Source organism: Typopeltis vanoorti, chromosome 12, assembly GCF_054136105.1.
Source record: "Typopeltis vanoorti isolate ZY-2024b chromosome 12, IOZ_Tvanoo_1.0, whole genome shotgun sequence".
In the NCBI taxonomy this organism is placed as follows: domain Eukaryota; kingdom Metazoa; phylum Arthropoda; class Arachnida; order Uropygi; family Thelyphonidae; genus Typopeltis; species Typopeltis vanoorti.
In genome coordinates this window covers 34209574-34236512 of record NC_143560.1, presented here as the reverse complement: position 1 = coordinate 34236512, position 26939 = coordinate 34209574, and the positions used below count along the sequence as shown (strand labels likewise).

General features: G+C 35.5%; 1 protein-coding gene across 1 annotated transcript in view; it reads right to left on the bottom strand.

Annotated features, from left to right (window-relative positions):
* The window catches only part of LOC150100680 (phospholipid-transporting ATPase VD), a 292342-nt gene that overhangs the window by 127091 nt on the left and 138312 nt on the right, over positions 1 to 26939 (bottom strand). The window contains exons 6-7 of the mRNA XM_090401109.1: positions 14879 to 15010; positions 4305 to 4435 (exon numbers count right to left, since the gene is read on the bottom strand). Coding sequence (XP_090257235.1) covers positions 4305 to 4435; positions 14879 to 15010 — 263 coding nt within the window. The remainder of the gene's footprint in view (positions 1 to 4304; positions 4436 to 14878; positions 15011 to 26939) is intronic.

Sequence of the window (26939 nt, the reverse complement as noted above, 5' to 3'; positions counted from 1 at the left end):
TAGCATACTACATTATTTGAATGTACACTATGTTCCAAATTTACCACCAAAATTTTATGTCGTCTGCGAATTTCATAGCATTTTGATGATCATATCTCGTGCCTCCTTTGCAATTGTTTTCCTTTTTTATTTTAAATTATTTTTCCAACCTTTCATCATGAGTAAAAGAATTGAGCAAAAATGTGGAAGTGTGAAAATGATTCGAAACTTAATCTCATTGGAAAAAAAACTTAATATAATAAAGAAAAATAAACAAGGTGAGTCCAGAGCAAAGATAGGACAAGAACACAAAAATGGGTGAATCAACTATACAAGCAATTTTAAGCAAAGCTTCTGAATACAAAGAGAAAGGTAATGCTGCTTCAAATTTATCATGCATGCAGACCACTTGAAATCAAAGTATTATAAAGATTGAATTAGAGAAACTTCTTTCTACATGGATTGAAGATTGTAACCAAAAACAGATCCTGCTAAGCACTGACCTTATTAAATCAAAAGCATTAAGTCTATTTGCAACCTTGAAAAAAAGGGCTATCAATGATGGAAAAAAAGAAGAAGAATTTCATGGTAGTGCTGGGTGGTTTTAAGCATTTCAAAAAGATGAATAGCCTACAAAATGTTCTAATCACAGGCAAAACTGCAAATGCAGATAAGGAGGTGGTCACAAATTATTCAGAGATTTTGAAGAAAATTTTGGGAGAAAAGGGCTATTGTGACCAACAAATGTTTAATGTCGATGAAACCAGCCTTTTTTGGAAGCCTTTTCCAAATCAGAGAAATCTCAGCCTGGTTATAAAGTCGCAAAGTCAAATGAAATTACTACTAGCAATATGCAAGCACATTCTTCAACATTGTGCAAATGATTTTAGAGGCTTTTGAAATGAATTTAAGTTAACTAATTATCATTCCAAGAAATTGAGTGATTCTGATCTGCTAAATTTAGATGCACAGCAGCAAGATCCTTAAGAATATGAAGAAAATTTAACCACTGACAGAAGCCAAAAGAGATTTCATAGAAACAATTTGAAAATATTTTTTGTATAATTGAAGTTTTTAAGTAGCAATGCTTAGAGGCTGACCCCTGAAGAGAAAAGCAGTAAAATTTACAGAAGCGTAGAAAAGGCAATAGGGCCATACCGTTAGTCGTATGAAAAAAAAAGAAAAGAAAAAAGAAAAAGAATGCCCACCAAGTTACATAAGCTTAATTCTTTGTTAAGAAGCAGAATAATAAATTTATATTCTGAATATGTTTTATTGACTTTCAGCTTCATGGTTTTCCTTTAACTACGTCCTGAGATATATCTTAATTCTTTTATTAAAAAATTAATGGTCATAAAATAAATTTGAGGAATGAATTATACTTTTTCCCATAGGTTATTAGATTCAATTAGTGCATTTTAGATTAATGTGCCTGTTTTAAAGAACGCACTAGGCGCATGGGATTGCCGTGTACACCCACGCACAATCTATGTTTATGTTGTAAGTCAGCAGTTAGCATGAGGAGACACAGGAAATGGTATGCAGTGAAATCCAGTTTAATCAATGATGCATGCAAATATGGAGATATATATACTGGTGTAGTTGTGGTTCATTGTAGTTGGTGGATTGAATGGTGGAGGCAGTTGTAGAGTAGGTGCTCTCTCAATGAGTCTTTGGACTCCCTGGAGGTGTCAAGTAATAATAATATGGTTCTCATACTCATATCCATAAAATGGGGAAAAAAATAATGTAAGAATTAGAGGAATTTCCCTATATATTGTTCCAGGTCAGATTTTTGCAAGAATATTTGAGAATGTGTTATTAAAAATTGTGGAAGAAAAACTTGAGAAAAAACAAGCCGGGTTCAATCCAAATTGGAATTGTCAGAATCAGTTTTACTTTAAGACAAGCAGCCAAGAAATATGAGATATAAGAAGGATCTGTATTTAAGTTTAGTACATCTGGAAAAAAAGCATATGACAATGTGTATAGAGAAAAGCAGATCCGTTATGTTAATGTGAAAACAGAATCAGTATAGGCCTATATTTATGCTGTAAGTCAGCATGAGAATCAAAGGAAACATAGGAAATGGTATGTAGTAAATGAGGTGCAAGACAATGGTATACATAATCTCCACAGTTATACATCATTTATATGGATCATACTGTGAAGAAAGTGGCATTAAACCTGATGTTTTATGCAAATTATATTATATACCTAAATAAATCCAGCACAAATCTTCAGGATTTCTTAACGTAACTGAATAACTTTTATGTAACTTACTATTTGGTATAAAATCAGCAGCACAAAAGAAAAAAATAAACACACACACACAGGTAGAAACATAGAAACAAGTGCATTCTCAATGGAGTACCTATAAAATGAGTAAAACATTTAGGCACAATGCTTAGTGAAAATGAAAAATTAAATATAGAAACAAGCAAAGCTTGTGAGGCTAGCTGAATGAATTTACATAAAATAAGAATAGAATACCAAAACACTAGACTCGCAGTATATAAGTTAGTGTTCAAACCAATTTTTACTTATGGATCTGAAAATTAGGCTGAGGGAAAAAAAAAAAAAAAGCCAAATCAAGATACCACAGACAAGAGAGTTTGAGAAAGATCACATGAGTGAATAGGTATCACAAATAGCAGAATCATACTAGAAATGAAGATATTAGAAAGGACCTTTGCACTATTAGCATTCAAGAATCAAAGAAATTTAACATTAAAAGGAAATTACTCTAATACTGTCATTACGAAATCTAAGCTGAAACAAGCACTTAACCAGAATAGGAGAGGAAAATTTAGCAAAAGAGTTTGGTTCAAGGATGGCATGAAAAAAAAAAGCATTAGACATTTAGATATATTGAGAGTTAGTGTCTTAGAACACTGCAATGCAAGGCTAACAGTACAGGAATTCTGATAAGTAACAGATTAATCTGGAAGAAAACTGGTGATAGGAAGATAGTAAAAATGTAAACTTATCAAGTAGTGATATCATAGTATCCTGTATACATTCTGAGGATAGATATCAGAAACATCATGATGATAAATAATCAACTAAAACAAAAATATTTTATTCACAATTCTCAACATCAAAATTTGTAACTTTTCATTCACTCGCCATACTTTAACTTCCCTCTCTCTCTAGAACATTTTAATGAAAGGGCTTAAGATATGATGAATATTTACTATCTGTTTTCAATATCAAAGATTAAGCCTTTTCAGCTACCATTCTTTATCTGTATATTAATAATAGTTTGCTCTTTTGTTTAGAATTTTCTGTAATTTTTAAAAGAAGAGATTAACATCTCAAAATTGGAGATGTTAATGTCAGCTCTTTGCTTTATGCAGATGATGTTATACTTCTAAATAAATCTGCTACAAGTCTGCAAGATTCTCTGACTAAATTGAATAGCTGTTGTAAGAGATATGGTATGAAGGTCAGCAATAAAAAGACAAAGACAATGAAAATAGGCAGAATCATTGAAAATGTCAACTGTGTTGTGAATGGAGAACCTGTGGAACAAGTAAAACATTTCAGCTATTTAGGCACGATTTTTACTGAAGACGGTAAATTAAATATAGAAATAGACAACAGAATCAGCAAAGCTGGTATGGTGGGAAGTCAATTGAATAAATTCATATGGAATAAGAGAGAAATTAGTCGGAACACTAAATTAGCTGTATACAAGACAGTGTTCAAACCAGTTTTAACTTATGGATCTGAGAGCTGGGTCAGAAGTAAAACACTTGACCAAAGACTAGAGACCACAGATATGAGAGTCCTGAGAAAGATTATAGGCGTGAACAGATGGCATCAATGGCAATATCATATTAAAAACGAGGATATTAGGAAAGAACTTGATATTGTCAGCATCCAGGAATGCGTTAGCAGAGCTAATCTCAGGTGGTATGGTCACTTAAACAGAATGGGCGAGGAAAGATTAGCAAAACAAGTGTTCTCTGCCAGGTTGGCAGCAAAACGACCCAGAGGAAGACCAAGATATAGGTAGATTGATACAGTACAAAGTGCTTAAGACGATAGAAATATAAGATCTGATAATGTTGGAGTCTTGACAAGTAACAGACTGATTTGGAGGAAAATTGTAGATAGGAAATTAATAATGATGTAAATTTTTTCATGTAGTACTATCATATCCTGTACACCCCTTGAGGGTACAGGGCAGGAATTTGATGATGATGATGAGATTAATAGTATACTTCTGTTTACAAACATGGTTTGTAAACAGAAGTGTAATGTTAACATCTGAGCAGTTTTTTTCAATAACAACATGGAAAGAAAAATCATGTACTTACCTGAAGTATAATGACATATGTCCAGAAAGCAATAAATCCCTCCAGAGAAGGATTATACCAAACACTTGACTTATAAGCAATAAAAGGCACAGAGTAGCGGTCCTCAAATGAAGCTAACCATAGGCCACTTCCTGTAAATAAAAATAGGACTAACTTGAGATTATTTATGCCATTTCCACAGAGTCCAAAGACTCATCACAGGAGACACAATAACTATTATTCACACAATACCTATCATATCTCCCCCACAACTGTGGTGACCATAATTTTTTGGAGAAAATAAAGGACAAATAAGAAATTGTTTCATAATAAAAAAGCAGGTCATGTTTATTTGTTTCACTAAAACTAAATAAGCTTTATAACATTTATTATAAAATATAAGCATATACATAGCATTTTAAACAATCATATTATTACTTAAAAAATTTAATTTTGATTCTGTTATAACGTGTCATCATAGTAGGTAATATTTACTTAATATGGTTTAACTTCTTTACTTAACTATCTCTTGAATACTTTGTCCTATCTCAGCAGCACCTATAATGTGTCTTTGTCTTACTATTATATACTTCAGCCCCTCAGATTATCATGTGCGCGAGTCTGATCTACAAAGAGATTGTCTCAAGGTTAAGCCAACTCCTTAATAACAAAGCTTCTGAAGTTAACTTCTCTTAAGGTTCTGGGAAAATTTATTTGTTCCACTGCACCACCCAGAACCCTTAGATTGGAAAAACTTCTCAGTCAAGATGTGAACCTTAAGATATGCACGTCGTTAATCTAATCTATTTCTATACCCTATAATCAACCATGTTTGCAGTCGTGGTCTTAAGTAACAATTATCTCCCGCTTAGATCCGAATAATTTATGAGTGGTGCATCGGATTCTTAGACACAGGCAACCAAATTAATAAGAGCAAAAGGTTTATTTAACATAATGATCATCATACAGAATAAAGAACTTTCAATTATCACTGTACTACTAGATTACAAAGTGAAATTAATCAATATACATCACACAGTAACTAATACTACAAAAACATTATGTTCAAAGCTTGCATTCTTAGATTATAAAACCAATAATGACTTTTAGGTGTTAATCAAGCCATCTGGATTAGACATCTCTATAGCTCTTAAACATAGCTAGCAATCAACACAAATACAATTATAATACATAGTACACATTGCTCACCGACTACGATTAAAATATCACAGTTCTGTCTTAATTTTAGATAGAGCCTCAAAACTTTATGAAGGTCTATGATTCTTAAGTTACGATTACCCTCCTCTCACACATTGCTTGATTAAAGGTGAACTATACCGAACTCGAGGATTCCTCATGCTTGTCCTTTCGATTCTTGGATTCCTTTCCTTCCAAACATTTTCTTCCCTCTATGTTAAGGCTAAAATTCCTGTCAGCTTAGGTTGATCCTCATGGAGTCTGCATACCGATCATCTATGCCTAGAATATTCTTAGCACAAGGTGATTCTGCATCCATAAAGCACGCTACTTGACCACTATCTTTTCCGGGAGTTGCCCATTGCTTTGAAAATCCTCTATTTTATTTGTTCATCGTAGGGCTTGGAATCCGCGATCCCTCTAATCATGACCCGACACCTCCAACTTCTGCCACCGAGAGAGAGAGAGAGAACAGAGACTCAAACAAAGAACACAGACAAAAAAGTCCTCGGGGGGGGGGGGGCTCTAGCCCTTATATCAATCCTTAAGGGGCTCCTTGTAACCCTAAATTTTCACCCCAACACGTTATTCCTTTGCACTCGTGGGTCTTGCCATTTTGTAGCATCATCCCTGAAAACGTAGGTCACCACGTTCCATATGTGCATGTGACCGCTTGAGGCAACTTACTAATCTGGTGTCTTGCTCGCGTACTTTGACCTTATAATCTCAGTTGGTTATATGCAATTTACACAGTAAATCTTTTATATCAATTCTAACAGAAAATATGTACATAACAAATTCATTGTCTAACATACAATGTAAAATACCTACTAAATTAGTAGGTATTTTACACGGGAATATTCACAAGTTTTACACTAATTACGGTATCCAATATTTGTCAGGCTATATACAACTTATACTAAAATACAAGCATATCTTTTCAAGGGTTTTAACTTCTCAAATTATGAATGAAACATTCCTTAGTGAATTGTATTCATTCACAATTTAACAATTCTTTTCACAAGAATGAACTTTTTTTAATAAATCAGGTTTGTGTTTTAAAAATTCATAAAACTATATATAATTCATGTCAAAGTTGCATTTGGTATAAATGCATGCTTTCAATGTTTCGATTTTTAATTGGATTTTTTCACTGGCCCACATATTGTTCACTAATAAAAATTTTCATTCAGTGGGGCCATTAGATCCAGGGAGACATAAGCAAAATTCAACAATTTTTAAAATGCTTTTAAAAGATATGTATTTATCTGTGAAATATTTAAAAATTTTGACCCATAGAAACATGACAGTATCATGCTTCTATGGGCCGTGTGCTGCATGTCAATATTCAATTTACTATTTCAATTCACAAAATAAAGGACAAAATGGCCATTTTAGAAAAAAAATAAATCCAAAGGACAGAGCAGTGAAATAAAGGATTGTCCTCTTAAATAAAGGACGTATGGTCACCGTACCCATAACTCATTCAGTGTCAAGGCACAACTGCTTCTGGCATCCCATTACACTCATTTAATACTTTCTAGGTGAAAAATCTAGTCCTCATATTCTTCTTAACCACAATAACTTACAGAGATTATACCTTGTTCTTGCCTGTCTAGTAATTATTTATTCTATAAAACCTATTTTACTAGTAGCACATGTTTCTATTATATATCTTCTCATTTCCACATATCAACTGAAATTTGTAATCCAAATCTTTAGAATATCCTCATTGGGTGCACTTCACAGACAGTTACCATTCAATCACTTGCCTCAGGATCCTCTCCAGTACTTCCATCTCCAAGAAACCCAATAAACTATGCACAATAGTTCTGATACAATAAGAACTGCATCATCATCATCAAAGCCTTATAAAGAGGAACAGTAACCTCTAAATTGTCTTAATACTTGTTCTCTCATTCTTTATCAAACAATAGATGGCACCAATTAGTACTTTAGTTCTTTGTGTTGTCCATTACAAAAAAAAATTCCCACTATTAACTAATTGTTGCTTGTTGCATATGACAGTGAAATATCAGCAAATAAGTAAACAAATTAATTATTTTCTTATTATTCTTGTGTTGTGAATTAAAATCATTAACTAATTATGAACTGCTAACACATGTCTTTCTACTCATTTCCAGATGTTGCCCAACTGAAGAGCCCCGATGCATCCCACTAGTCACCTGCCTCTCCTTGATCTACAGCACCATATATTGCTCTGTTGTTTGCTCCACTCCATATCATTTCCATTTATTACAACTGATGTAATAGCATTCCACATGATACTATACCAAATTAGAAAGTCTAGCAATATCATTTATCAGTGTAGCCATTTCCCCTATCCATTCAACTGCCACTTTGTCATAGAAAGGGAGAATGTTACTAAGGCAAGACCAACTCTCTATCCCACCTGATTTATCTTCCTGACCCTCAAATACTATTTGATCCTGCATTGCTGTAAGTTGTCTCCCAAGTTGGCTGTAATCACATGTACCTCTTCTTAACTGAATCTTATATATACTCAGCCACTGCCAAGGTGAAGATTTCACTATTACTCTTCTATCAGGGGTATAAGTGACTATCTTAATTATGGCTAAATCCTTTCATGTTATCTAGATCTGGTACTCTAGCTGCATAAATTTCATTTTCTTCTCTCCACACATTCTTTCCTCTTTCCAAGCTATGTTCTCATATGTTCTCAGAAGTCCCCCATAATAATTATTCAGTCTCATTGTGCTAATCTGCTGATGCATGGCATTTATATCCCTGGAATATTATTATTATTACATGACACCTCCAAGGAGTCCAAAGACTCATCGAGGGAGGGCACCTATATCAGCAACCAAGTATAAATTTTGTTCTGTTGGTTGCTATCGCCTACTACACAGTCTCAAATACACTATCCCATAGTGAACTTCTATTCTTGTTAGGTGCAATTTTTCTGCTATCAGAAATCTCCTTCTCCCCATCCTGTTCTATTATCCATGAAAATACAATACCCTTTACATTCTATATCACCAATGCCTATAATTTTTGGTCAAGTGGAACAAACCAATCGCAAAAACCTCACTTAATTCCCGATTCTCTTTGGCATTTGCATTCAGAAACTGCAATATCTCCTCAAGTCCACAACCACTTTTGCAACGTGTGATCGACATTCCTTTCAAATTCAAGATATAAGATATTATTTAAAACATCTCTGGACAATGCCATGGAGAAATTTGGTGAATTCAAAGTAGTTGCACTTGATATTTCTGAAGCCTTAGACCAGGTCTGGCACAAAGGCTTATTAAGCAAACTCCCATCATTTAAACTGTCTCAGGACTTCTGCAGATGGACTGCCAGCTTTCTGTCTGGACACACACTAAGTGGGATGGTAGACCGCTCCCTATCCTCTCACCTTCCAATTAATGCTGGGGTCCCACAAGTCAGTTCTCTCACCAACCCTCTTCCTCCTGTATATCAATGACCTACTTCAGTTGACCTCCAACCCAATACACAGTTTTGCAGATGACAGCACATTGCATTCTTCCCTTTCATTTGATAAACCTTACCCTACACAACTTACTTCAACCCACAGAACATCAACTACAACTTCCCTTAACCCTGACCTCCAAGCCATTCTCCAATGGGGCTCAGATAACCTTGTCAACTTCAATGCTAGTAAAACCCAGTTCTGTCTTATTTCCACACAAAAAAGAACCATTTTCCCCCAGTATTATTTTTGATAACACTCAAATTCCCAGACAAGATGAGATTTCTCTTCTTGGAATTAACCTTGACGTCAGGCCTCTCCAGGCATAAACACATCATAACCATTGCATCCTCAGCTTCCAAAAAACTAGGATTTCTCTTTCACTCAAGATGTTACTTCACCTCTAAACAGCTGTTAACCTTATACAAATCACAAATCCACCCAGCTATTGAATACTGTTCTCAGATTTGGAGTGGGACTCCTAAAAGCTTCCTCAAAATGCCTGATTCAATACAGAGGAGAGCAATTAGACTGATAAATGACCCATCTCTTACCAACTCACTCCCCTCACTTTCACATAGATGTTTAATCTCTACAATTTGTATATTCTTTAAATATTTCCATGGAAAATGTTCATCTGAAACAGCATCAATAATTCCCACACTCTGTACTAAGCCCATTGGAACACATACAGCTGCCACCCAGCATCCTTTCACAGTACACCTTGAACCTACAGAACAAGTTTCTTTTCTTACTCCTTCATCCCTGCTACTGCTGTACTGTGGAAGAGTCTTCCTCCTGATGTATTTACCAAGGAATACAATATAAAAACTTTTAAATCGAATGTCAACAAGTTTCTCCTTTCCCAACCCACTATCCATATACAGTAGGGAAAGGAGAAACTTGTTGACATTCGATTTAAAAGTTTTTATATTGTATTCCTTGGTAAATGAATACAATATAAAATTGCCCAAAATGTGCCTGCACATGCTTATCTGCACTTCTTCCAATATGTCATTCTTCCATCCTTTCTAATTGTACACCATTCCTCCTGCACAACCTATGCATCAACTCATTTGCTATTATCAGCCCTCTCAGTTTGCTTTATTATATATCAAAGATTCAAAGAATTTACAATCATTACTCTTCCATTCCTAGGTGACCAAATCTGTGCTCAGATTTGGTCACCTAGGTTTCTTCTTGATGGGGAGGATGTGGAGAGGGTCCAGAGGCGAGTGACCAAGATGATAGCAGGTCTGTGGAATGAACCGTATGAGAACAGGTTGAGGATTTGTGGGTTGCAAAAATTGGTTGATAGGCGGAGGAGGGGAGATATGATTGAGACATTCAAATTACTGAAGGGTTTCTATAAAATTAATTCAGAAGATATTTTTGAGAACAGGGCTGGTTGTGGGAGGACTAGGGGACATCCATGGAAACTGGGCAAAAGTGTGGTTAGTAAAGGTGTTAGAGCTGGGTTCTTTACTTTTAGAGTAGTGAATGAGTGGAATGCACTCCCTGAGTCTGTAGTGAATGCTGTGACAGTGAATGAGTTTAAGGCGAGGTATGATAGATACTGTATGAATGTCAGATAGTTGTGATGAATATGATTTGGGGCCTCCCTCGATGAGTCTAATGACTCCCTGGAGTTGCCCGTAATAATAGTAATAGTAATAATTCTTTTTTTTTTCACATCTTCCAGCAACTCTTTCTCATTTTATACTTGCATAACAATTAGTTCTTCCACTTTCTCTTCTTGCAGTCACGCATCATCACTAACATCCTTAGAATTAACATTCTTTATACATGGAAAACATGTTTTCGTTATGCTCTAATTAAGTACTATAATACTATGACAGAAGCAACTGAGTTACGAAGCAATTTATTTTAACGGTCTTTTGGATTAATGTTAGACTAAACACATTTTTATCACACATATGTGATCAATTTTGTTGACCTGTTCCAGAATGCATGGACCTAGCATACTCTTATGCTATTTACAAACTGCAATTTCTTCACATACATATGAGTATACATATACAAGACACATGTTCGGTGTTCAACTCCTGCTGTGGGCATGAATGTTTGCGATTGTCTTTAGGTGGGAGATGAATTTAATTGCCCAATGTGAGACCACTACCTGGCTTATTGGAGGCCTGAAAAATTAAAAAGTTCCACATTTGATCTCTAGAGAGAGTTTCGGGACTTTATAAAAAAAAATTTTTAAAAAAATATACATTATTTATAAAAAATAAAAAAAGAAATCCTTAGCCCACTGTGTTAATGCACTATAGGTTACAGAAACCTTTTGTGAGCGGAATCTACATTAAAAAAATAAATAAAAATAACATTCTAGGAACTTATGTATGATGAATTCACACTCATTGTAATATTAGATATTCCTAACTCAGTAAATCTGAAAAGCAGAATTGCCAGGTTTGACACATATCTGCCCAATGAATGGATGGATGCAGTTATCTTGAATGTAGCCACTACTGTCAGAATAGAAGCCTAATGTTAAAAGGTATATTTTAACAACAAAAAAGAAAACTTTGTTTAAATACATCACAGCATTCTATTCTCTGTTTAGGAGATACCAGGAAGATAGAACCTAAGCCACCCTGTAACTTCATCTCCTGCTGTTAAGAGTTCAGACAAGGTCAGCTTGGGGAAATAGATAACCAGTGTGTTGTTATCTATTTGTTTATTTGCTCAAATAATTTTCGTGGAGGATAGTTACAATTTAAATGGATTAATCTTAGTTCAAGCTCAAGTATCAGCTGCTTGACAGCAGAACCACAATTCAATTTCAAAGTTCTCTGAAGGTCTATGATCTTTCCAGTGTGTAGTATATATTCCCCCCCCCCCCCATGGTTACTTCTACCAATAGTTTACTAATATCAAACTATCTTATAATAATACTTTTTATCCACTTTAGTAACAATTGAGTGATTTCTATAGTTTGTGTTATAACTCTGCTCTAATAATAAAGTCAATTTTATCACATATTTCGCATCTCAAAAAAGTAATATCATATGTACTCAATGCAAAATCATCCTTAAGATATCATAATGTCTTGAACACAACTGTCATCAGTCTTAGGTGGATTTTTGCAATAAAGTGTTTGCATTTTCCTTTCTGTCATCATTTCCTAGTATAAAATGATGAGATTATAAACATATCAATATGTGTTATTCAATCAAAATACAGATCAGAACCAAGTAGCAAGTAGTATAACTTATAAACGCATTAAAAATCAAATGAGAACTACTTTAATTTATATAAATTATATGTATTTAAAATGGAGGACAATAAATATGCTATAGTGTGCAGATTTGTAATGTGCATGTAGAGACAGCAAGCCTCCTTAATATTCAAGTTCATGGTTGTTGCTATTCTTACATTAAACATTTGAGGACAACAAAAGGAGTGGATACGGCAGCAGGATTATAGTAGTCTGCAGTAAACATTTTCTAAGTAATGCTTATGATGATGGATTATTAAAGCGATGGATAGATAATTTTTTGTATGTGAGATTAGGAAATGAATAGTCTAGAAATTTCGGTACTAAGATTTTGGCCAAAATCATTAGGGCTACAAGGCCAGTCAGTGGTGTAACTTGGGGGGGGGGGGGGGGGGGGGGGGTCCGCCCCTGGGCGGCACTTTGAACCTTTTTGAACTTTTGCAGTTAATTCTAAAATACAGTTTCGAGAACTCAGTTCCAAATATTGTAATACTACTGCGAATTTCCTCACAATTGCTGTAAGTGTTGCTCGTTGTGAGAGGAGTTTTTCTAAATAAAATTTGATTAAGAATTACCTACATTACTATGAAATAGACTTCGCCAATGTCATCAACGATTTTGCTAACAGAAAAGCAAGTAAAACAACGTTTTAGAATGTTGAAATTAAAGTTTTACTTCAAACTAAACATAGGGTTTTAATTTATTTTCCTCTACATCATTTGGACTTTTTGTAGTATTTTTGGTGTGTATTGAGAAGGGCGGCAACAGCTCTAGCTACGCCACTGAGGCCAGTGCATTATATCTGTTATTACCTGTGTGTTTTTTTTGGCTGATTTGCCTGGTTTATAAGCTAAGTTCTGGAAATTTCATCCAATTGCATATGAAACTGGTTAGAACAACTTTAGTTGAAAAAGTTTCTCACATCCCAAATAGGATTCAAACCTAAGCATTGTGAAATGAAGATCAAATTCCATCTTTGTGGCTTAATCATGAAACTTGTGTACTAAAAGAGGTCAAAAACATAGAATAAATTTGCAAATGGGGAGGGGTCATTTCAGATAAATTAAAAGAAAGAAGAAATAGAAAGGAGCAAAATGATAACTTAGGGACATTGATGAGTAAACAGAGAGAAGGGAAATAATAATAATAAAAAAAAAACATGGAGGGACATTTCCTTTATTTTGTTTATTTATTGATTACTTCTCATTCTAAACCTTGTTTTGATGCTCCCAATACAAAAGTTCTCATAGGCTTTTCAATTGTCCATGTAGGAGAAATGACAAAGGCAACAAAAAAATATCAAAGATGCCAAGAAGAAGCAAACATCGAAACACAGCTTAACATATTATATGTGATATGGTAGGAAGCTAAGAAAAACTAATATGGTATGAAACTAAGTTGCTTTATTTTGTGTAACCATTATGTTCAAAGATTCAGCTAAAATGATATGAATTGCACACAAAAATTCTGTTCTCTAACAATGATTTTTTTTTTTTTTTTCATTAAAAACAATTGTATAACTGCTCTGCTTTACACAGGTAACACGTATTTAACATACCTGTTGATCTTGCTGAATTTGACCAAACAGAAACTAGCTGATCTAATAAAAATAACTGTGACCAGAAGTGCAGTGATAGGTAATGTCATATATGACAAATTTTTGTGTGGGAATATTATGACATAATGCTGAATATATTGAAATAGATTAAAATTTATGCATGTGTTTTTTAAAACAGCATTTTTGATCTGGTATCAAAGGTAATCTTCTATGCTAGGTTACATAAGTCAAAATGAGAAAACTGAAACAATGTTGGAATTTAAATATAAAATTTTACACCATGTGATTAATTCATGTGATATGCAGCTTATCAAACCATACTGTTTACTGTTATAATCTCTGATGAGTGATTGTTCAAGGATCCTACTGAATTTCAGGAAAGCGTGAATATCACTTTTTGCAATGAAAGTTGTAATTTTCTTGACAGGAAACAGTATGTGTTTCTATTTCAAACTCTGATATTTCCTTATTTATTCATAGTGGAACCAGATAGCAAACAATATTTCATTTTGTCACATAGTGCTTCAAGAACCATCATCTTCTCCACAATATTTGTAATTGCCTCAAAAAAAAAAAAAAAAAAAAAAGCAGCTACAAATGTCCACATTGATTCCTTATGCTCATCTATGAGATGTCTGAGAACCAGTCTTGAACACAAACTTTTATGAAAGTAAAGTCTTTTGAGATATCTTCACAAAAGCAATCATGACTAATCTGTGTATGAGTGTCCTTTGGGGGGGGGGGGTCTTTGTCAACACTAACAAACTTGTGCACAAAGTTAATGATGACAAACAAGTTTTCAATAAATTTTTCCCCTGGAACACCTTTAGGCACAAAAATCCCTGAATACTATTTTTCTTTAGGGTATATAGCTAGAAGCAGCCATGTTCATGAATATAATTCAACAATACTGAATTAGTCAAGATCAAACACTTCACTTGAAGTTTCATGCTTCAGACTGCAAATGTATTATCAGGGAAGCAAATAAAAAAATAAATTTCATCAAACACTTTCTAACTTATTCTCATATTAATAGAAAGTTGGGTAAAAATTATGAAATTTCAAAAATAACTTCAAACTGTGGTGAATAAAAATATACTAATTAACAATAGTCTTACCTAGAGCCCCACTAAAGCAAAGGATAAAAAGGATGACAATACACCAAACAATATCCCTATTCATAAATTTTTCTAGTGTACTTCTCTTGTATCTTGGTCCACCATTGTTCAGCATAGCTTTGGTTTCATGCCCTATAACAAAATAAATTATTTTATAAATATTAAATATTTATTAAATGAAAGTCCTGAACGATGATTTGTAAACATAAAAATAAGTCATTTACGAAGTTCTAAAATAATAAATAGAGCCAGAGAACAGCAAAACATTTTCTTTTTTCTTATAAGACATTAGACATGTCAAAATTTCACTCAAGGAGAATATATAGAACTACAGAGCAGACAATTATGAACAACCTAAAAATGCAGCTCACAATGGTACCACAATATCACCAATTGCAGAGAAATGATGTTAATAGTGAGCTGTTAGTAAGGAGAGTTAGTAACATGAGAATTAGTAATGGTGAGTTAGGAGTGGGCAGAAGTTGAATAGGTAAGTATGACATCATTAAGTGAGAATTTCATAAAAATTAAATACTGTGGAGGAAATTTCAAGAGATAGGCAAAGTACATGAATGATACAAAATGCAGGCCAGAGTATGACTTGCTACCTCCCTAGAAGTGAGTGCAATAAAATGGGAATACATAACTATTACATTATGGTTCCTTCAAATTTGAATGTTTGTTTAAAGAATTATTATCAAAGCATTTCCATGGCATCCAAAACCTCATATAGTAGTCCCCACACTAATATTCAGACAATATCTACAATACTTCTCTTTAACTTCATTCACTGGCAGCATCACTCATGATGGCCTGTGAAAACCCATTCCTCTCATTCACCAATCTCCAAGCAAAACATTTAGTCCTCCCATGACAATTCCTAGCTGACCAATATTTTCCTGGTCATGTAATGAAAAATTCTTTTGCATCAATCCTATAAAACAACCTTTAAATTAATAGCTATGATTTTCTATCATATCTTCTATTTTCTGCTTATCAATAAGTTTTTATAATCCCACTCTTCAATTATCCTCACAGTGAGCATAAGACTAACTTATTACCATCATAGTCTCTCACTTCTGAACACCGTTTTTTCATCTCCTGGAAACCCAAGCAAACAAATCTCTGTCATCGGAGATTATTCTTATAAATAACAATAATCTCCATATCTCTATGGGTCAGAATATGCATGTGTATGCGCACTTTTCAATATCCAAAGCTATTCTTAGAATCATTTTGTGCAAAAGTGCATTCCTTCATGAGGACCTGATAAAGGTGCATGTAGATAACAGTGTGCTCAAATTTGATTATTGGATAAGGAAAAATTAAAGCAAATGGTGAAGCAGGTAATCAAAATAATAGTGAGATTATTGTGGAATGTTAACTACATGACAATAGTTTGAAAATACAGGGTGTTCACATTTGACCTCCCTAGTTTCAGCATGTTACTACTACTACTTAAGTGTATGGACCATGGAATCGAAATTGTACAAATGAGAAGGAACACTCACCAAGTTTATGTAAAAAAATCTGTACACTTCCATGTGTGCTCCTTTAGTAGCACACACAATGTCAAGTTGATAATCTATCTCTGATCAGGTTCTCTAAAGCATGTCACAGGTGAAGGAGGGCACAGCAGCAAAAATGCGATGTTTCCGATTCTCTAGATTGTCCACTTTAGTTGTAGACTGTGTTCTTCACAGAATGGCTTCTCTGCCCAAAGTATGTCAAATTACATTTACAAGGAATCTGGTCACTAGCTAATGATAGAGATGACAGTTTGTCTTTTGTAGATAGTAATATATGAAAAATTTTGTTGATAGTAAAATATGTGGGAATAAGGTGATACTTCTTCAAAATTCTACCAATAGGTTCAGAGATACCAGAAATAAAAGATTGGAACCCTATATTTCTGGTATCTCTGAATCCTTAGGTGTTGGATAGAGGTCTATTAACTGCTTGATTTGATGAGGGGTTGCCATTTAATTCCATTAAATTTTGAGTGAGAAGTTCTTTCTTGTTGTAAGCTTGATTAAAGAATTGATAACACTAATTTTTTGAGAGATGAAATGAGCAGACTTTTGATGAATGTATCTGCCAGTAAAAGTAGGTTTTTCAATAAACACTGATTGACAAAGTACCATAGGTTGTGCAAGTAAGAAGGATGTCCAAGAATGGTAAACTACCAGCATTTTCTTTTTCCATGGTAAAATGGATGAAGGCTATTGATCCATTGTAAGAAAGTGGTATGTTCATTTACATAATGAGGCACAACGCAAAAACATCATCATGTAATGAAACCAAAGAGAGGATTGGTGGTGGTGGGGGGGGATGAATGGATGGATGAGAACAAGGTATCTTCTGTTTGGCTTCATTCTGAAAATGAACTCTGGATGTTAGCAATAGGAAAAATGGAGTAAAACCAGGTGTAAAATTGCTTGGTATCTTTAACATAGCTATACCCAAGTTAAAAATACTTTCTACATGATGGGGACTAGAAATTTTGATGCTTGTCTTAAGAGCATATGCTGAGGAACTAATAATACAACTGACTTGGTTTAATGAAATTCCTGCAACTAGAAAATAACCAGGGCAGAGGAGGAATAAGAGACAGTGCCTCTGCTTAAGGGTGATGGGAGAATGAAGGCATCAAACTACAAACCAGTTTGAAATTGTATTAACAGATTTAACAACCACAGAAGGTGTATTACTTCTGTGGTTAAAGGAATTGATAAGAGCTTGTACACAGATTTAGGCAGACGAGAATAATATCTGTAAAGGTAAGCATGAATTTTCAAGAATTAATTTTCTTGCTTTAGTGACATGAGTGGCTGACAATGGAAATGCAAACACAAATTTTTTGGATTTTTCAAAAGCATTTGATAGGGTGCCACATGATAAGCTGCAAAAAAGTTAAGGTTTGGATAGTAAGCTGGTGGAGTGGATTGGCAATTGATTTTCTGATAGATATCAAAGTTATGTATGAAGGAACAATGTAAGGGAAAAGGAAACTTACTAGTGAGGTTCCACAGTGCTCTGTGCTAGAACCATTCCTGTTCAACCTACTGAAAGCCTAGTGAGCCTGTTCTCCAACCAACAGATTGCAGGTTCAAATCCTGCCATGGACATGTATGTTTGTGATTGCCTTTAGTTGGGAGATGAATATCATTGTCCAGTGTGAGACCACTGCCCCATGTATTGGAGGCCTGAGATGGCTTGAAAAAGTACTATGTTTGGTCTTTAGAGCAGGGTTTTTGGACTATGCAAAAAATAAATGAAAAATACAAAAAATATATAATTGATAAAAAAAACCCTAGACCAGCCATGGTATAAGATGTACTATGGGTTTACAAATAACCTTTTGTGGGTGGGAGCATAAGAAAATCAATTCCAATACACTCCACCAGCTTACTATCCAAACCCATACTTTTGGAGCTTATCATGTGACACCCTATCAAATGCTTTTGAAAATCCAAAAAATTATACTGTGTGCATTCCATTGTCAGCCACTCTTGTCACTAAAACAAGAGTACTCCTTGAAAATCATGCTTATTTTTACAGATATTCTCATCTGCCTAAGTCAGTATACAAGCTCTTATCAATTCCTTTAACCACAGAAGTAATATACCTCCTGTGGTTGTTAAATCTGTTAATACAACTTCAAACCGGTTTGTAGTTTGAAGCAATGACACTATCTTATTTCCCCCCCCCCAGCCACACTTTTATATCAATGATATGTAGCGAGGAAAGTTATTAAGTGTAATGATAATGTAGTGGCTCTTCTGGGATCTCAATAAGCTGGAAGGTGGGCAAATGAGAGGAGATACCAGAAGAATGATGTTGCTAAGGGTAAGTGTCTTGAACTTGTGATTGAATAATAAATAAAATGGAATCTGCAGATGACCTACTGCATGATGAATTTGAAGCATGGAATTTTACAATTTTCCCTTACTTTGCATATTGTAAAAGCTGCAAAACTCAGAAGATTTCTACAACATCAAGAACATTAATCAGCAGAAATAAAATGGTAGCAGTTCCATTGTACAAGGACCTGATTAGACCACATCTGGACTACTGTGTTTAAATCTGACACTGGAATTTGGAGGGGACAAAGACACTTTAGAGAGGCAGTTGACAAAACACAGGACTGTGGAATGTCAGTTTTGAAGATAGACTAAATTTATTTAATCTGCAGAGTTTGGCAGAGAGTAGAAGGAGAGATATGATTGAAACATTTAATGGTGGAACAAAAGGAAGGGACAAGAACTAGCAAGAATTGTTGGAAATTGTGCAATGAATGGCAAATCAGAAGGTGAAGAGCATTTTTTTATGTAAAGAGTGGATGCATTGCCGGAATGTGTTGTGAATACTAAGGGTGCAACTGAGTTTAAGGTTCAATATTAGATATGTTGTGGACCAGGGGAGATTTTCCATGAAAAATCTGTGGAATTTTGTATTAAATTATAAATCTATTTCTACCTTGAGTCTTTAACTTCAGGAAAGTTAATGTAATAATAATGTGTGATAATACATTCATGTAATAATAATAAATAAAATGAAACAAAAACATGTGAAAATCATATATCATTAATGATAAAAAAATACACATCTTATAAAGAGTAGGAATTTTTTCTTCACTAACTGATAAGCACACTAATATATAATTAACATATTTCCTTCAACTAAGTTAGTTATACAGGGTAAAATTTAGACATAACATAAAGCTTATAAACTAATTAGAATTAAACATGTGACTATGATATATTTAGTGCCTATGGTAAAGTAAACGCACACACTGACATCTGATTAATGAGATATTTGCCTGGCTGGCAAGCCTGCACAAAATTTTTCAAGTTTATCTATATATGGTTATGATCTGAAGTATAACTGGACAACTGATATTAGGGCAAATGGTTGGCAGATCAGGTGTGTAAAACAAACCGCTGATACCCAATGGGTACAGATATCTAAACAACTGTGAATGTGGAGTACTCAAGGGCACAAAAATGTTCATGAACTGAACTTAGCACTCTAATACAGTGCTTCCCAAACTGTGGGCTGTGGTCCCCTTGGGGGCCATAAGTTTTGTTGAGGGGGGGCGTGAAATAATGAAAACAAATTTAAAATCTTTTAAGGTGAAGTAGATTTTTTTTATCTTAAAAAGAAACGTATTTAATTTTTATTATTTATTATTTTTTTGTTATTTTTTATATTTTAATGGAAAAAAAATCACACATTGGTGTGGGTCCACAAATTTTGCTTCATAGGTATTTCGGCACTTGATGAATATTAGTAAATATATGCTTATTCATATAAGTTTCATTTCAAAGCAGAAATCTAAGAATTGCAGTTTCAAATATTTCACTTGATATTGGTGTAGCAGTATTGAAACACATCCATCACATTACAATGTTATTCAACTTCTTAATAACATTTTTAGTTTTTTAATTCTTTCTTTATTACTAATCGTTTTATGTTTCATGTGCTTGTACTGCAAATGTACAATAACAATATATCTATCTATATAAAAATATGAGCTAATGTGCCATGTGAAATGTGTATTTAAGATGCTAAAAATGTAATATTTGCAATATTCGCTGTGCATGTTTTGTATTGAATATGGATACAATAAATATTATAATAATATATGTCTATATATTACGAATTTTTCCGAGTGAAATATTTAAATTTTTCCAAAGGGGGGGGGGGGGGCTGACATCCAGAAGTGTGGGAAGCACTGCTCTAATATACCAAGAAAATTCACATTTGCTTGGTATACGAGTGTTTTTTTCAGTACATTTCTGTAATGGAAATTTAACTTATAAAAATTTTATGGTTATAGCTGAGAAATTTTATGCTTCATGAAATCTTATTGTTTGTGTTTGTTAATTCAGTAGAACAATATTATAGGCTCCACAAACTGAGTAAATCAGAATCTATCAATCTCATCTGACAGACTCAATTAACCAGACCCCAGGACTTTCAGGCAGACATTCTTAACACAAGCATTATAGAATGTAAATTAATATATACTGTATATGTTAACTTTTATGGCTGGATGGATCTCAATCCCGTGGATTATAATCCCTTCATCTCTATGAAAAATGGCTTATATTAATAAGATATTATCGAGCACCTGGCTCACCCATTTTAGGGCAGTGTGAGGGCATCTGTACTGATGAGCAGGGCCGCTTTCGGACGCTTGTGTTTCCACCTATCGTTTTCATCATAATTAGATGACTCTCAAATCAGTTGATTGGGATGAATAGCTGCTTTGGTGAAATATGTAATGGCAGTATCACGAAGAAACATGTGAATATCCGGAATGTCAGCGTCTCGGTGGAGAGCATTCCTGACAAACCACGGATCATTGAATATCATACGGAGACATTTGTTCTGGATGACTTGTAGTTTTTTGATATTGCTAGGGGAACTGTGACCCCAATCCGGTGATCCGTAAGTTAATGTAGGTCTAATTATTGCTTTGTAGATTCGCAGTTTGTTTTCGGTACTGACACGGCTTCTTCAGTTGAGAAGAGAGTAGAGTTGCATAATTGCGGAGTTTGACTTGCTGCAGGCATAATCGATGTGAGGGTTAAAGCTGCGACGGTTATCTAGTTGAATACCTAGATATTTGGTGCTGAATTTCAATGGGATAGCTGTGTTGAAAAATTTGACTTCTTCATAGCGGAATGTCTTCTATCTTGTGAAGAGAATGGCAGTGCTTTTGTCAGCATTCACAGCTATTCTCCATTTCCTGAACCATTTTTCTAGGTTTGTTGCTGAGATTTGTAAGCGCTGCGTAGCTAAGTTCTGTCTGAGAGATCTGCTCAGAATTGCCATGTCGTCCACATAGCAAGCTATGGTGGTTGATGTCGTGTGCTAGGGACATCAGCAACAAAGACGTTAAAAAGCAGCAGCGAGAGCAACGAGCCTTGAGGAACGCCTACAGCGATTCTTTTCAAAAGGATTTGAGTCCTCTCAGCTTGACCTGAAATTTCCGTTTTTTTTAGAAAGGAATCAATGAGCTTAGTAAAGTATAGTGGAACGTTGGCTGTAAACAATTTATAGATGAGGCCTTTGTGCCAAACTTTATCAAAGTCTTTTGCAACATCTAGAAAAATAGCTCCTATATGTTGTTGTCATTTGAATCCAGTTGTGATGAATTCTGTCAATCTATGAACTTGTGTAGTACTGTGCCTGATGCGGAACCCAACCTGCTCTTTCAGAATTATGCTGTTTTTGTTCACCACATTTTGAAGTCGATTTAGAATGACTTTTTCCGCAATTTTCTCCAAATATGATAGGAGACTGATGGGTCTGTAACTCTGCGGTAATTGAGGCACTTTTCCAGGCTTATGAATGAGGATTATGTCTGCTTGTTTCCATCGGGCAGGAAAATAATTTAATCTAGGTACTGCATTTATAATGGCCACCAAATGCATGAACAGCTTTGTGCGGAAGGGCCTTAATTGTCTTATTAGTAATCTCATCAGGACTTGGAGCCTTTTTGTTATTAAGTTTTCTAATTATTGAGTAGACTTCTTTAGGCGAGGTGTGACAAATATTTTCACAGCTGCAGGGTTGACAGAGCGCAGTGCGAATGCGCCGGCGGATTTTTTCGATGAAGGGCAGGTCTGCATACACGTAGTTAGGACTGCACTGAAGTTCCAATGCATCTGCAAGACCCTCTGCCTTTTCATTGTCCCTGTAAACCATACCTCTTTCTCCATGAATGGGCTGGATATTTGAGCAATCTGTACGGAGAGCTTTTGCCAGTTTCCATAAAGTTATCTTCAGCTTTCAGGGAACAAAGTTTTCTTTCACATTGCTGATTCCTGTAGTCTTTTAGTACATAACGAAGTAAGTTTGATGCTCTATTCAGCTCTCGGCAGTCCTGAGGAGATAGCTGTGATATGAAATCTGCGTCTGATTTTGTTTTTGTTTCCGATTAGAGCAAGGATTCCTTCTGGAAGTAGGTTTACTTGAGCTGGATGGAAACAGAAGAGGCTGTGGCTAAGCCAGCTTGAATTTTGCTTTCTAGGTTGTTGACAGCCATGGCAATTTCTTCACGGGAGGAGATATTTGGTGCTGAATCTATAATAGTGTTGACTGTAGCCTTCAATTTTGCGAAATTAGTAAATGACTGACTGAGAATGAGCTCTGGATCCTCTCTCAGTTTTAAAAGTACCGGATTGTGGTCTGAACTGAGGTCGTTAACCACTTGCAGCTGGAATTGATGAGATGTGTTTTTGAATATAGCTATATCCAATACATCGGGCATTCCGTGTGTTCCATAGTGTGTTGGTTCAATCGGACCTGCGATAGCAATGTTTCTCAGCCCTGCAAAATTGTGAAGGATTTTTCCGTTGTAGTTGGAACACCTGCTATTCCATAAGGGAATGCTTTGAATTTAGATTTCCTGCCACTATTGTTGCTTCAGTAGTGTCAAGCAGCTGGGAAAGATCAGAGGATAACAGAGTTTTGCCTGGAGGGTTATAAACTGAATATATTTTTAAAATGCCTGCATTATTGGTGTGAATTTCTATACCAGTTTTTCCAGATTAGTTGTAGGGATCTTTTTTATTTCATTGTAATGGATGATTTTCTTGACAAAGATTGCAGTAGCGCCACCTCTGGCATTGAGCCTGTCATTTCTGATTAATGAGTAATTCCTCAGCTTGGGATTATCACAGGGCTGCAGATGAGTCTCATTGATTAAGAGGATATTAATTTTGAAGTGATCAGCAAATTCTTGAAGTTCTATAATGTTGTTACTGAGCCAATTAGCATTCCAGAATGCGACCTGAATGGAATTTATTGTGATGGACAGATTATCCATTAATCATTGAGTATTTGGGTATTTTTAAGAAATCTATTTGTATCAGCTTGGTTTGGATTTGATTTGCTAAAATCTGTTAGCATTTCTTCCAAAATGGCAGCAAGCATCACGGCGGAGTTTTGACTGCTTGGTATGGTTTCTGACGGTTTGTTGCGTGAGGAAATCACAGAGGCATATGATTTATTGGGTGTAATAGCCTGCATTTAATTTCCGATGCAGGTTGTATGATGCACTTCTGAGTGGGCGGGGATACTGCCTCCCTAGTCTTTGTCAGGTTAGACAAAGACTAGGGAGGCAAAGCCCACACCCAGCCAACAACCCTTGTAGTTGGCTGGGTGTGGGCCACCACAATTTGCACACTCAGCAGGAATGGTTCTTGGCTTGATGCACGTATGCGAGAGATGATTGTTACCGCACTTAACACATTTGTATTCCGCCCTACAAAGTTTCTGCGCATGCCCATACTTTTGACAGCGGTGACATTGTCAGGCAGACGTCTTCCTTCTAAGGGGGTTCAGTCTTGATAACTAAGTTGCAGACAGTCTTAAGGTCGTAAATTTCTCTTTGGTCTTTACTGATCTCCACTAAGACCAGAGGCATGGGATGCTTGTCTGCTCTGTACATGCACAAAATTTTTATTGGTGCTAATCCTTGCAATCTGAGGTCAGTGGCTATTTCTTCAGATGTTATAGTTTCTACTAAACCTCTGATGACTACCTTGAGGTTTTTTTTGCTTTTAAGTTGAAATGTGTGATATGGGACTTTCAATTCATCCAAAAGTCTGGTGAGCAGCCAGTAGTCCGATGCACCTTCAAGCTGAATCCAGACTCCTTCATCGGTGTTCCTAGTCGAAGTGAATTTGATGTTGTGGTTTTTCATCAACTCTGTGATTGATGACCATTTTTCTTTAGTTCTTAAAATCACTGATGGAATTCTTCCTTTGGGCTGTGCTGCTGTATCCGTCTCTGCTACTCTTTCAGTTTGAGCTGCAGTGTCCATTGGTGCTGCTCTCTCTAAGTTCTGAGGGGGTATTTCGGTTCTGCAGCTGGAGATTCTTTCTTTTTCTTCTTCCTGCTGACCACCTGATACTCGCTAGAATCTGCGTAGGAAATATCATCAGCTGTTGTTGTTAGCTCGCTGGAGCTGTCTTGGGAGAAACTAGTGTGAAGTTCAGAGGGTTGGGGACTTCTATCTCTACTTCTTTGATCTGATGAATTTCGACTTTTCCTGGCCATTTGGTATGCAGTAGGTTGCCTACGTGTCTGAAAATGGCTAAAAGTTCTTTAAAATTGAGGTCTTCGTATGGCATATCCATGATTAGGCCTAACCTTTGTTAGTCCTAATCATGGATATAGAACAGGACCTATCTTGTCCCTTCCAACCGTCAAGTGTAGACTGGCAGTGGAAATCTCCTTTTGAAAGGCGGAAGACAACTACCGGGCACAGGACAGGGAACAGGAGAGTGCCTGAAGAAACTTAATAAAAATCAAAACTCTTACCTTCCTAGAATACGGGAAAGAAACTGCACCGATGAATCATCACGTTACTGGCACAAACAAAACTTGCGACCGAAATTTTTAATCCAATATATTGTATGTAACATAAAGATGGGAAGTCATATTTCCCACATATGAGTAGTGAAAAGGTGTATTACCTTATTATTAAGTAACTCTGGATCAAAGATAGATGTTGAAAGTTTTTCACTTGGTAATACTGTAAATTAAAGATGCCAAAAAATTATAGTCTTGATTTAACCCTTTATGCAAGTGTAAGCAAAACAAAGTTTGCATGTAAAGTATCTTCACAACTAGGCTACTTGTATATAGAGGCTAATGACCTCACATCAACTGTCTTAGTATCTCAATGGCTCACAATGGTTCCAACTGATGAGATCTCAATAAAAGTCAAAACTGGTCTGGGTAGTGGCCCTTACCACAATGCATTGCATTATACACACCCAAAAGAATGTGTGCTTTGCATTATGGGATACTAAGGCAATTGATGTGAAGTCATTAGCTTCTATATATGCTGGCCTGGTTGGTCGAGTGGTCAGCATATCCGCTCTCCAGCCAAAAGGTTGCAGGTTCAAATCCCGGCATGGGCATGGATGTTTGTGATTGTCTGTGAAAATACTGGTGGTGATGATGGGCGGTAGATGTCATTGGTGCAGATGATGATGATGGTAGTTGCAGTTCGTTGTAGTTGGTGGATTGAGTGGTGGAGACTGAGAGTTGTGGAGTGGGTGCCCTCCCTCGATGAGTCTTTGGACTCCCTGGAGGTGTTACGTAATAATAATAATAATAATATACAAGCATCCCAAGTTGTGAAGATAGTTCATGTATAAACTTTGTTTGCTTACACTTTGATAAAGGATAAATTAAAGATTCCAAGAATATAATTTCTTGGCATCTTTAATTTATAGTATTAACAAATGAAAAAACTTTCAACATATATATAATGTGTATATAAAATCACTGTTTCCTGAAGAATGGTTGACGGATTTAGCAAGCTACAGGATCAACTGAATATGCAATACTGATCCATTCATGTATCAATGTTCATATACAGGGTGTTCGGGATAAATTTGACAGTTTCGTAAGGAAAAAGAAAATCTTCTTTGTATCTATTAAATTTAATGAATTGACAAAAAAACATTACAGGCAGAGTTAATTACAATACTATCAACAAGATTTACTCAAAATAACCACCATTAGCATCGATCACAGCTTCAATTCTGCTTCGGAACCTCGAACAAGCTGATGCTACAGTCTCCCTGGGAAGGGCCGCAAAAACTGTTTTAATTTTATCCATTAACTGGGCTTTTGTATTACTGAAAGTGCGATTGGTGTCTTTTTCAACTGCGCCCCATACAAAATAATCCATGGGGTTAAGGTCTGGGGAGTTTGGAGGCCAAACATTTGGACTGGTGAAGTCGTAGAAATTTTCAGACAACCATTTTTGACTTTTCCCAGAGGTGTGGCAAGGGGCCGAATCCTGCTGCCATACATACGGCCTACCATTGGCTACCCTTGTTATCCAGGGCTTGACTACAGTTAGCAACTCCACGAACAAAGCCCGAATTCCAATGCCAGGGTTCTTCAACACCTGTTCCTGCAGATTTGCGAGGAATTCTGCTGTACGAACGCAATCAGATCGTCTGCTAGGGATCTTTCTTCTTGCTACATCCTCGTAGTCACCATTGCAAGTCTCTAGTTCATG